General features: G+C 35.2%; 1 protein-coding gene across 1 annotated transcript; it reads left to right on the top strand.

Moving 5' to 3' along the window:
* The first annotated feature begins 4,031 nt into the window (after positions 1–4,031).
* Positions 4,032–13,470, top strand: LOC113734370 (histone-lysine N-methyltransferase family member SUVH9). The gene is made up of 2 exons (XM_027260892.2): positions 4,032–6,518; positions 12,825–13,470. The coding sequence occupies exon 1, from the start codon at positions 4,342–4,344 to the stop codon at positions 6,454–6,456; it is 2,115 nt and encodes a 704-aa protein (XP_027116693.1). The 5' UTR covers positions 4,032–4,341; the 3' UTR covers positions 6,457–6,518; positions 12,825–13,470.
* The last annotated feature ends 455 nt before the right edge of the window (positions 13,471–13,925 follow it).

Below are 13,925 nucleotides of genomic sequence, written 5' to 3'. Positions count from 1 at the left end.
AATCCAAACACAACTTCGTTCGATTTCTGGGCAAAAATTCATGTCTGATGATAAGCTGGATCACTTTTCCGGAGATTGCACAATAATGTTTTTGTTATTTTGTACTTGCAATTGAACGTCAAAACAAAAATACATTTATTTTGTGTTATACACTGAAGAGTTACAACATGTACGGTTGTAAAAGCTTGCTTTTGTACTTTGCGAATTGGAGTGTCCTAGCTTTAGAAGGTACAAATATCAATTAAAAAAAAAAAAGACGTAAATCCAACCACAAGTATTGATGGTTCATGCAATACATTCTCATCCAAACTTGCATTCTTACCTAGATGTTTCCGAAAAATTTTGCCAGAGAATGCACGGGCATTTGTCTGATTCTGATTCGATGATAGTTTAATTCCTTTCAAATTTTTATTGATTTTTTTGAATCCATTTCTTACTGTAAAGTAAGAATAAGGGTAAAGAAAGACTTGTGTTTGGATTGTATTTTTCATGAAAAAATTATTATAGCGTTTTGATGTATGTAAGAAAAAAAGATAATAGAGAAATGTGATTACGAAAAATGACGTAATTTTTCGACGAAAACAGCAATCCAAACAAGCCTAAATCTTGTCAAGAAGAAAAAAAAAAATTGATGGCTCGTGCAATCCAGTAAATTCGAAGATCTTTACAGCTAAGAATTGTTCGACCAGAAGGTCCCAGCTTTCCGTATCAAATCGCGTTTTGACTTTTAAACTTGTGTCCCTGTTTAAATTTTAGAGCGAAGGATCAAAAATTCAAATCTAATTGGAGGGTTGAAAGATTCACAGGACAACAAAATGCATCCTCGAAAGGACCACAAATTTAGAGTTTTTTTTTTTTTTTTTTGAGGTGTCCGGTGATAACCCGCTTAATTAACCTCCCATTTTTTCGATTTTAAGTCATTGTGCCAAGTTTGTCCTTTGAAGTACATCCAAGCTGAGGACGTCATCTTTTCACTTGAAGTGACCAAAACATCCTTGAATCCGCTTAGAAAATCCAAGGAGCTTATTCCTGACCTGCCATTTAAAGCAATAATTTTTGTACTTTTATTATATCATATGACAAATTTATGCTCTTACGCAAACACAGCAGTGTAATACAATGACAATTTTGGACATATTTTTGGGAGTTTTGACAATTCACTGATATTATTGTGACATTAAAATTATTGTTATGATAATATATTTTTTTGAAAAAAATTTAACCCATAAAATGAATTGTACAGGCTCTATGGATGTAGGCATTATATGTGAAAAAGTGTATTTTCTCATCAATGACCTGGTTGGAAAAATTCATAGATTATAGAGGCGTGAAGTAGAGCCTTGACAATTAGAAAATGGTTAGGAAAAATTTAAGAGTTTGTCTTATTAGTGGCTAGCCTCCATGTCACTTTTTCTTTAGAAAATGATAATTATAATTAGCGTGTCAATATAGGGAAATGAATTCATAGACTAAGGTCTTTGACCATAAAAAAGATTAAATGTGAACGACAAAAAATGAAATTCATAGGGGGTAGTGATTATTGTACTAGTACTCAATCGAAATGATTTCAATTTTGACATTTTTGAAATGATGGAATATGCTATAAATGTATTATAATGTATCAAAAGTAATTCATATGATTTTATTGAGAATATAAATTTTAAGTAATGTTCACAATAACATACATTACCAATTATAGATTATACGACATGATTTGAGTCTTTTTTTATGCATATTTCTATTTGTGGCCATGTCCTATGGGATGGGGTGGCCGTTGTTCTTTCTTGAGCATCTTTTTAGAGAATATCCACCTTCGTTCATCACTTAATGTATTATTCCACATAGGGCATCAACAAATTTAATAGAAAGTCTTCAACTTGATATCTCACCAACCTTTAATCCTTTGCCATATATAGTCCTCTCGCTTCGATGACTCATCACCAACTCGAAAAGTACTGGCTGTGTTAGGATAGGAGAATATTTGTAGATATTATTTGAAATAATACTATAGTACTTTTTATGATATAATGCATGTGATATAAAAAAAAATGGTCAGAACATAAAATGGTAAATGAAAAATATGTTTATCATGCAATCAAAATATTATTTGAGAAATAAATTTGTATCCAAACACTTCTACCTACTTATAGATAAAAAGTGAATACAAAATAAATCCTAATAGTATGCTGTCTCACTTTCTCATTTGAACCACTTAATAGTCAAGAATATCACATGATTGTATCCATCATTTGGTCATGACCAGATTTTGAGAGAGGAATGGAGCATGAGAGAGAGTGGAGAAGGGAGTGATAGTGGGAAAAAAGAAAAGAAAGAGTGAGAAGGTGATGGAATAGAGAGAGGAGAAGGAAGGGGAGGGAAAGGATAAGGATGGAATAGCATTGGTAATGGAATGATATTTGTGATATTTTTTAGGCTATACTTTTTGGATTAATTTTCTATATATTAATAGTATATACAATACACCATCATTTAAATGTATAATAACTAGTTGAAAATTCAAATTTGGCATATATTTCATGCATTTAATGATAATAGTCCATATACTATTACTGTATATAAGATTTACTCATATTTTTTTTGAGTTTATAAGCATAGTTTGACTACCTAAGTGCATTGCTCATTACTTAATGTATTTATTCCACATAGGGCTTTAACATACTCAATAGAAAGTCTTCAACTCGATGTCACCCACCATCCTTTAATCCTTTACTCGATAACTCATCACCAACCTTAAAAGCACTAATTGTGTTAGGATAGGAGATTGTTTGTAAACATTATTTGAAATAATACCGAACACTTTTTTATGATATGATATACATGAAATAAAAAATGATTAAAATATAAAATGGTATGTGCAATCAAAATATTATTTGAGATATAAATTTATATCCAAACACTTCTACATACTAAAAAGTAAAAATTGAATACGAAATAATGATAGTATACTATTTCATTTTGTCATTTAAGCCACTTAATAATCAAGAATTATCGACCGTCTGGTCATGACCAGATCTTGGGAGAAGAAGGGAGCATGGAAGAAGGTGGAGAAGAGAGTGGTAGTACGAAAAAAAAAAAGAAGAAAGGAAAGGGTGAGAAGGTTACGGAGAAGTGAGAGGAGAAAGAGATAGTGGGGGCTCGGGGAGGGAAAGAAAAAGGATGGAGTGATGGAGGTGATGGAATACTATTGGTGAGATATTTTTTAGAATATACTTTTCATATTATTTTTTTATGTATTGAGAGTGACTATATCATCATTTAAATGTATAATAACTAATTTAAAATTAAACTTAGCATATATTGCATGTATTTAATCGTAATAATGTATATACTATCAGTGTATATAAGATTTACTTATACTTTTTTGAGTGTTTTTATATTTAAGCAAGTTAATAATTTTAAAAAAATTGTCATTTTAAAACACCGTAACCGCCTCGGTCCCAATTTCGTATTACATAAATTGATCTTAATAATGTATTAGTAATCTTTATATGATTGGAAAATATAAATAAAGGGTCACGTGTTACTTTAATACATAGCAAAATATTAGTAAAAACTATAACAAAATGTTAAAATGTTATATCTCGTTCTAAAAACTTTCAATCACATAGTAATTTTTAAAATTTTTTTTTTTATATCTATTTCAAAATCCAGCTCATATGTCAATATATTTTCGCAATGTATGCTTTGCATCTTTCTCAAAACAGCACATCATTTCAATAAATAATAAATACTTACTTAGGTAGATTAATTCTACAAATTCACTTGTAAAACAAGTAACACATACATCACTCACATGAAAATGAAATGTACATCACCAATTATCACTTTTTTCACACCCCCTTGCATCATGGTACTTATGTGGCTACTAAATATGGTGGTACGTCACATAATCAGTGTTCACAACCTATTTTCTCAATACAAGGGCATTTCTGTCAAGGTAGTGTGTCCTGCCATCCCTCCCTTTCATCACTTTCTAATTCCTAATAATCAGCTAATCTCCTAATCTATATGCTTTGTTCTGACACCCAAAACTTTTGTCTCCATCCTTTAATCCCTTCACCATTTTGCAAAAAGGCCCCCTTTCCTCACTCTTTCACTCCTCACCTCCATGAAAACAGACTCAATACGCCTCTGCAAAAACCTACCAACCGCCACCATCTCCATTTCCTCAAAATCTCTTCACCTGAATTTCATGAGCTAGCAAAACCCATCTCACCAAACCACCTCACTACCCAAAAGCTGTCGAAAAGATCCCATCTTTTTCTTGATTCTTCCTCAAGAAAAAAGAAAGGTGAAAAAAAGGAAAGGGAAAAAAAAATAATGGGTTCTCTTATCCCAGTTGAAGACTTGAATCTCCATCTTGGACCCTCTTCCTCAATTTCTGCTTCCGTTCGAGACCCTCTTGCACCGTCTTCCTCAGTTTCTGCTTCCATTCGAAACCCTTTAATTATCCCCAAGAAAGAACCCAAACTTGAACCTCTTGATGACCTTTTGGATGAACCCCCAGTAGCCCATTATCGAACGCCTTTGCCATTTTACTTAAACACTTCGAACAACCTTAATTCCAGCTCAACTTTCACCGTAACCCCATCTCCGACCACCCCCATTACACCCGCTACCCCTAGCCCTACTGCCAACAACCAAGAACCCGTAACTTCTTCCTCCAATGATTCGTCGAATGTTTATTCGGAATTTTATCGTCTCACGGAGCTTTTCCGCAACGCTTTTGCTGAAGGAGGAGAAAGGAATGGAGAGGGTGCTGAATTTGAGGACTCTGATATCTCGAGAGCGATTGTGCCTTTTAATTCTGAGAATGAGAACCAGCTGTTGAACGCTGTGGTATCGCGGAGGAAATATTCTCAGAGGTCGGCTGAGTTAGTCCGCGTGACGGATCTTAGTGCGGATGATGTGCAGTATTTTAGGAATTTAGTGAGAAAAACGAGAATGCTTTATGATGCGATTCGGGTTTTGGCTATCGCGGAGGATGAAAAACATAGGGGGGACTTGGTTCCTCATAGGAGGACTAGAGGGGACTTAAAAGCAGCTGCATTGTTGAGGCAACGTGGGTTGTGGTTAAATCGCGATAAAAGGATTGTGGGTGCAATCCCTGGTGTGGAGATTGGGGATTTGTTTTTTTTCAGGATGGAATTATGTGTAATTGGATTACATGGGCAGGCTCAGGCTGGCATTGATTATCTGTCAGCAAGTCAGAGCTCGAATGGAGAACCTATAGCGACAAGTGTGATTGTTTCAGGAGGCTATGAGGATGATGTAGACACTGGAGATGAGATAATTTACACTGGACACGGTGGACAGGACAAGCACAACAGGCAATGTATGAATCAGAAGCTGGAATGTGGGAATTTGGCACTGGAGAGGAGCATGTACTATGGCATTGAGGTAAGGGTAATTCGTGGTTTTAAATATGAGGGCAGTGTTAGTGGTAAAGTTTATGTTTATGATGGTTTATATAGGGTTGTTACTTGTTGGTTTGATGTGGGGAAATCCGGGTTTGGCGTTTTTAAGTATAAGCTTGTTAGAATTGAGAATCAACCGGAAATGGGTAGCTCGGTTCTCAGGCTTGCGCAGACTCTTAGGACTAGGCCGTTGGAGGCAAGGCCAAAAGGGTATGTTAGTCTTGACTTGTCAATGAAGAAAGAGAATGTGCCTGTTTTTCTGTTTAATGATGTGGATAATAATAACGAGCCTGTCTTTTTTGAGTATCTTTTGTCGACTGTCTTCCCACCTCATGTATACAACCATGGCAAGAATGGGACAGGGTGTGATTGCATAGGTGGTTGTTTGGATGGTTGTTTTTGTGCTGCGAAAAATGGGGGCGATTTTGCATACGAACAAAATGGGATTTTGTTGAAGGGAAAGCCGGTAATCTTTGAGTGTGGGCCACATTGTCGTTGTCCTTCAACTTGTCGGAATCGGGTGAGCCAGAGAGGTGTAAGGAATAGATTGGAAGTCTTTAGGTCCAGGGAGACTGGTTGGGGAGTTAGATCATTGGATTTGATCCAGGCTGGTGCATTTATTTGTGAATTCACAGGAGTTGTTCTTACGCGCGAACAAGCTCAGATTTTCACCATGAATGGAGACAGCTTGGTTTATCCTAGTCGCTTTCCTGATAGGTGGGCCGAGTGGGGTGATTTAACTGATATATTTCCTGATTACAAGCGTCCAGAACATCCGTCAATTCCGCCATTGGACTTTGCAATGGATGTATCAAGACTGAGGAACGTAGCCTGTTACATAAGCCACAGCTCGAATCCAAATGCTTTGGTACAGCCAGTTCTGTATGATCACAATAATGTCTCTTTCCCTCACCTCATGTTGTTTGCGATGGAGAACATTCCTCCTTTAAGGGAAATTAGCCTTGACTATGGGATCGCTGATGAGTGGACAGGAAAACTTCCCATCTGTGATAAATAATTGGACTCGGTGTCTGTTTCTTTTGGATGCAGGGCCTCCATTTGAAGCCATAATGCACTAAGGTACACTCATTTTTTGCAGTAGTATTTTTTGAGTTTCTTCTGAACTCTTTCTGGGTTGTATGGCTTATTGACACTTTCTAAAGTTTCCACGGCTTCTTGTACTTCTAAAGTTCTGAGAGAACTTTTATGTTTCTCTAGATACTGCTTATGACCTGTTGGTTTTGTCATTTCTTTACATATCTAATGTGGATACTTCTGCATTGAATTTACGTGTGCGGGGGCCTTTTTCTCGCTATCATGCATTTCTTTGATGCATCTTCTGGTTTTTTGCTTTCCAGTTGACTGGGAAAGGAAATTTATTTGTTGTGGTTGATATTGTGGGCTTATTCTCATCTAGTTCAGCTATTTTATGGAAAGCTTGTTTTTTGTTTGAAACTATTAATAGCTAAACTCTAACAATGATAGCAGCTTGAAGCCTATTTCTCAGAATCAGCTCCTTTGAAAAGCAAGTGAAAGTACCTCAAAACAACTTTTTGTTTGAAAAGAAGTTACAGTTGAGTTTATAATTTGCTTTTAATACTTTTATTTTATTTTTGCCTTTAGGGAATGATTACAATTTTTTGACTCTGGGTTAGTAAGTAGTAGTTACTTCAGAAATTTGAGTATTGTGGTTAGTCAGACTTAGATATGTCAGTTGCGCATACTTTAATACTTCAGCAATTGCTGTTGTAGGATAAGAAGGTGCCAAAGTCCTCCCAGTTCATACAGGCTCGACAATTTTGATGCAAACTCTTAAGGATATGGTTATGGAAACCAGCAACTCTGCAGTGTTGCCTCTTGTATAGTGTTGTGAACTATTGAAGTTTGTGTTCTTGCCATATTTCTGTCCTTCTAAAATGTTGAATGAAGAGAATGACTGAGAGAGATGTTAATTCTTCTTTAAAGTGACTAAACAAAAAGAAGGTTGCTAAGACAAGGCAATCAATCATTGAAACTTGTTGATTTCCTAGGAACACGAATAAGGCTATTCAAAATTGTACTGACCAATTAGCAAGCTCTAATACAAGTAATGATTTATTTGGATTTAGACTGAACGATAGCAACATATGGGACCTTTGGGGCAAATTACAAAAGTTTGCAAGGCATGAATAACATTTGCAAAAACTTTTACTTGGATAAACACCCATGTACTTAGGTTGAAATTCTGAGCAAGACCTCTTTCTAGTATATCATCATATGATGGGAGTGAGGTGGCCTGTGTGGCCAAGGCCAACCAACCAGATAGAGACCTGCAGCAGAAATGACTCCATACTTTGGAAAATAAGCCCAAATCAACAAAGTCATTTAGATCTCAAAACAAAAAGTCCAAAGTGAGTCAATGAGGGATTCCTGCTTTACTGTAGTGTAATTTAGATTACGTCAGAGTAGCCCTCCTCAGATCCCGTCTTACGCTTTATCACAGTTGAACCCTCTTTGGAGTGATAATGAGATCTCCATACGCTAACCATGGATGACCATACAAGAATGGAGAAAACCACTTCCTCATTTCAACTCTTCAGCATATGTATAGCATATATGAAACCACAACTGGGTATAAACAAAAAGACATCAGAAGTCCTCATTGACAATGTAGAATGGTAGTTGATCTTTTCTTTTCTTTTTTTCCTTTTTTCTTTTTCTTACAAGGGTTGGGCAGTTGTATTGCATTGACCATGCAAAATATATTGGCAACTTAAATAAGTAAAAGATACATCACATGGCTAATTTTCCCAAGTTGTGGAACCTCTAAAGAATCTCTAGAGTAGAGATGGCAATTTGTCCCAAGTCCCAATGGGCTACCCATGCCCAAAGGGACTTTGGGCGCGGTGGGTGTTCTAATTTTGAAATTGGGCTTAACATGGGACTAATCGCATTTACATCCATCAATTGATGGGAATTCTTGGGAAATACTTAGGTACCCATTGGGGCCCAAAGATCTCACCTAAAATTTATCCTATCAATTGTTCTATATCTTTTAACAACTCAAGTAAACCATTTTTATTCTTCCAGCTGGGTCCTTCAGTTTTTTCCTTGTTATTATGCTTAAAACCCCCATCTAGTTTTCTCAACTCTTTTGTCTCTTAGAAATCATTTTTTTTTAAAGTTTTTTCCCTTTTTCATAAAAATTTTGTCGCCAGTCTCAATTTAGAGTGCTCTTTAAAAAATGTTGAAAGAAACTTCTTGTTTTGAGATGGGAACTCAATGGTTACGCAGTCAGGCCGAAGAGGGCCTAAATAGGGCTCTTTTAGGCCTGTAAATGGTTTCGAACTCCTTTTTTAGTAGAATACTAATCAAAATGAATATTGGGAGTAATATGGAAGTCATTAATCTATAATCTTATTAAAAAATTCTTTGTCCAGTCTTGGTAGTTTTATGATGGCTCATAGTTCCAAACACCATTTCGTTATACTCATAAATTCAAGTCCTTTTAAGTTTTTATAGGACTTATTTTTTCCTCAACTAAAATTTAGCAGCATTGGAAATGAAAGATTAACACAATATATATATACATAGAAAATAAATACAAGAAAATTTGAGGAAAAAAGAATTTAAGAAATATAAATTCACAATAAGACTAAAAGAAATTTAATAAATAAAAAATATTAAAGTTACATAAAAAATAAAAAAGAATTAAAGGAAAAAAGAATACAGGAATAGACCTGGGCATTGGGCGGGATCAATCTAAACCCATCCCAAAGTGATTCCACCCAACTTGGTCCCAAAACATATGTGGGTGAGGTTGGGTCTAGACTCATATTACTCGATTCCATTTCAAACCCACGCAAATCCTGCCCATTTTGCCACCTCTACTCTAGAGTTAGTTACCCTCAAATCATTGTTCCTTTCTTAAAACATGGTTTGATTTCCATCAGCATTGCTACTACCTACTAGTTCCTTTCCTTTTCAATTTTTTTTTTATAAAATATTTACTTAAGAAAAGAAAAGAAGATCTATTGTGGAGCTTTCAAGAATTTCATATTAGCTTTAGAGAAGCTAATACTGGAGCTAGCTTTGGTAAAGCTAATGGTGGAGATTCTTTAAAGATCCATGAAGTTGTGGACAATCTAGCATGTTGCTTGAAGCATATGCAGATCAACATATGCTGATCAAAGTCATTTAAACAAACAGAAAGTGCCTGCAAGGTCTTCTGCAGAGTTTGGTATTAAATTAAAATAAACTATATTTTGTGACTTCAAATTTGCATTTACTTGAAATATTAACTTCCTGGGGCCTATTGAAAGTGTTTATTTGATTGTAGTTGCGTTATTTGCTAAGTTCTGCTATGTTTTTATTTAATCTAGCTGAACTGCTAAGGAAGAAGTAGTTCCTGATTTGCTGATGGTGTTTAGATTAATCTGAATTTCTCCCAATGAAATTTTGTTACCTTGTCACTAAATTCGCTTGAACTTGAGGCTTGACGTTTTGTTGCAACAGTGACTTGGCAGCTGGCTTTGGATTCTCAAATAGGTCACAAGTTTGATTTTGGATAAGAATGTTTAAACTCGGGAGAACTATCACTAATGCTGCTTATTGCATATCTAGTTGACCTTTGGAAGTAATGTGATCTTCTAAAACAACGTCCTCTATTGGCTAAGATTCTTGCAATTATGATAGAACACTATGTTGCTAAATATGTGATTGTCCAAATAGACAATTGAGTGGTCTTTTGGAAGTAGACTAGTGTTCTAATACTTTTTGCCTTATTTATCCATTTAACCATTTTCTCTTGAAATGGAAAAACCTGTTGAATATAAGTCGAAATAGAGCATATACACCAAAATACCTTTTTTGTGCTTAAAGTTGCAGATGTTAGCACATTAACTTTTGAAATGAGCTGAATAGAAAATTCTTGGTTGTACTTGGTTCACAGCCCCACTTGTGGACCTTGTGGCCATTCAAGTGCCCAAATCATTTATGTAACATGTATGACATCAGCCTTGTGCCTAACCCACAGGGCTGATGTCATATGATGTCACAATGGTGACTTAGGCACTTGGGTGGCCACAAGGTCTACGGGTGGGTCTGTGAACGAAGTCCAGGCAAGAATTCCTGTGATAAACTTCATTGATTTCATCTAACTATTCAGTGATTCTAAGAAGAAATTAATTATAGCGATGCATCTTTGACAAAAGATTTGGTCTATAAAAGTCTCCACTCCACTTACTAGTCATTTGTTTTCTTCAGATCATATAAATCGAATCAAAAAAGGCTTGTAGTTCACTCATAATACAGCTTGTTACTGTATACAGATGCAAAAAATTTAGTATCAATTCTACAAGTTCTGTGAGTTGGTCTTCAGTGCATGAGATAATTTGAAATTGCAATTATACAGAGCCAAAGTCCCTTAATCTTAACCACATGATTTACTTGTGTGATGGTTAACCAAATTAATTGAGGCGTTTCTTTTTCTTCGAGGACAGTGTTTACAATTTCTGTCATGGAAGAATCTTAAGTGTTATTAAATGTTTCCCTGTGATAAAGTCGTGGAGAATGACAATCTTTTGATGTTGAGACCAATTGCACTTTCTTCCTGGGTGTACAGAATGCTAACAAAGTTAGATTTTACCCAGTTTGGGGTTGATACATGGTTCTTGTTGCAACAAAATGTTGCCTATACTTTTCTGTCATGTGTATGAAATCTCAAATAACTTAACTTTTTTGCTTTTTAGTTCATGATAACATGTAGGAACTTGTTACATGATGGCAAAAAGGTAGAAAACAGTATTCGAAGTAGTGTCTTTTTACTTGTTTTCATCAAATCAAATGCTTCTTAGGTGTAATATATAACTTATATCTGAATTTTCTACATGCTCTATGTTTGATGTGACATTTAGAGTATATTGGTTGTAACAATTTGTCAGAAGATGTGTTAATGTTCTTACCAATTTGTATGTTTACCTGTTGTCTTGTTTTTTCATAGTCAAATCATTAATATGGTGAAGTATATATATTTTTTTCCTTTATTGGTGAAAGTAGAAGTTTACTATCATTGCTCTGATGTAGAAATAGCATGTATAGTGGTTTATGACCCTGATGGATAGTTTCTTAGACTAACTTTGATGATTAAAACTAGGCTTTGCATCATGAACATTTATGAGATCTGATTTCTGCTTGCTCTTCATGAGCAGATGATGATTTTTATTTTTCATTGTGACTGATCAATGTTCAATTCTGAAGTGGTCTTCCTCCAAGTTATTGTTCTTAATTTTGGGTCTCTTTTGGTTGAGCTCTTCTGTTAGTATAGTAAATGATTTGTCCCAATGCTTATCATTAGTTGAACCTGACTTTTGTGAAAGTGTTTGAATTTGTCCTTCTCCTTCTCTCTCTCTCTCTCTCTCTCTCTCTCTCTCTCTCTTAAACTTTTGCACATTATTCTGGATGGAACTTTGTGAGAATTAGTTACCTGCTTTAGTGGATTTATTCCCTTTTATTTTGCAAAAAATCTTCTTTTGAATTTTTGGATGAAACTGTCAGAATTAGTTACCTGCTCTTGTAGTGCATCAATTGGTTTGAGATTGATGATTAACTAAGTTTTCATGGGCTTGCAATTTAGCTAATCTGATGTGGCAGTGTCAGACTCCCCTCTTGCAAGCTTGGTTGTGTTTAAAAATGCATTAAAGCTAATTCTATATCATGTTTATTTTTCACGTGATCCTTTTCCTGGCATATGATCGATTTATACTTCTAGAGGTTTTGCTGAACATGTTTCTTGTAGAACAGCATAGCTTTTGAATGATGTCATGCATTTCTCCTTTGCTGCATATCTGTCCTCCCTTAATTTTCTGAGGAATCAATCTGATGAGTTTTTTTCATTGTGCTTTTCCTGATTCTTTTTTTGTCCTTTTGTACTTATTAGTACATGGCCATTTTTCTGGGTTGGGTATTGGCTTATGGCAATGGCAAGTATGGCTGCTTTCTATTGCAAGTTGTTTATACTTTCTACTGTGCAAATAAATGTACCTGTAATTAGATTATTTTGCAATTTTGATGGTTCTCTACTTTACTGTTGCTTTCTTGCACCTCTGTTTCTTTCTGCCATCCTCTTGAGGTTTGATGTTGATGCACTTGGCTTTTCTTGCGTATCACGCAGGTGTTAGTTTTGTCTTGAAATGATACTCTTCATTGAAGATTTTTATTTCTTAGTAATTTCACTATGAATACCAAATGGGCCCTTTAGTGGTTGTTGGATTTTATGGTTGTATATTTACGTCGTTCCACTCTACATATGAGATAAATAGTTACCGAATGTACAGTAGATAAATATGTTATTGAAAATAAGTTTGGGCATAATTTCTGTCTGCTGATGCTTTCTCTTTTGGCTTGCAGATGGAATTTTACCATGTAAAGCAACAGTACTGTAACTTGTTTTGTGTACCGGGGTTCTGACCGGCACAAGCATCTTCATTGCTGTTATCCTGAACTGTCTTGAGAATGTTGACTTCTCCTTAACTCCTGTCGCTTGCTGTTTTGAATCTGCAAATTATTGCATAGGGTATGAATACTATAAAGAAATATGATTAAACAGATCTCCTGTTGGGGTTGACTGCTGCAAGGGGTATTTTGCTGCCTTTAAAGGGGCCTTTTGCACTAGCATGTCTTGCCAAAGGGTGTATGGGATGACCAGCTGATAAATATTTTGCATGACTATATGATTTCCTAGTCTTAGTTTGTATGTATGGGATGTCTGTACAGATACTGTAATGGTTGTACCGTGGGTTGTAGTTCATTTTATGTGCTTTTTATCTTTGAAAGATCAAAAAAGAGAACAAGGGGGGCAAATTTTTGTAACATTTGTAAATGCAGAGTTCTGTTTTTAATTTTTTTATTCCTATAGATGAAAGATGTTGATGACTCTTCGGATTTCAGATTGCTAGTAAGTTCTGGCAGCATTCAATGCTGTTTCATGGTTTTTTGCTTGCAAAAGCTGCTTGGATGACAGTGAAATGAAATCTGTAGTTCTGGTTTCTCTGCAGCCCTTAAGCTACTGTGCTTTTTATTGGAATGAAAACTTCCTCTTGTACCTCAATTTGCCCGCCCATGCTTTCATTCTTTGCTATCAGTCACTATCTTTTGGTTTTTTTTGTTCTGGTCTTCTGAAAAGGTTTCACTCTAATACGAGGGACTAAGTTCAAAGTGAAAAATTGCCAGAAATGTGTTGTCTTACCAAAATAAAAATAAGAGGCTGCTAGTTTTAGAGTTTATTGCCAAAATAACTTTTCCTCCAAAATATATACTCAAAGTAACTTACTTTTAAAACTTATTACCTTTGTGATTTTTTTTTGCCATTTAGGCTGTATATGTGTCAGGATAGAGATAAAGACGTCCTCCATTTTTCTTTCTTATCTAATATTTTCTCCAATTTTCTTTATAAACCTTCCCACATTTTTTTCTTTCATTATCTTTCCCTTGTCAAACATAATCTAAGAA

Source organism: Coffea arabica, chromosome 3c, assembly GCF_036785885.1.
Source record: "Coffea arabica cultivar ET-39 chromosome 3c, Coffea Arabica ET-39 HiFi, whole genome shotgun sequence".
NCBI lineage: Eukaryota > Viridiplantae > Streptophyta > Magnoliopsida > Gentianales > Rubiaceae > Coffea > Coffea arabica.
The sequence above is the reverse complement of the archived record's forward strand: the minus strand, read 5'-3'. Positions and strand labels throughout refer to the sequence as shown.

Excerpts from the sequence above, each read along its gene's own strand:
- LOC113734370 (XM_027260892.2), top strand. The coding sequence starts at position 4,342 with ATGGGTTCTCTTATCCCAGTTGAAGACTTGAATCTCCATCTTGGACCC.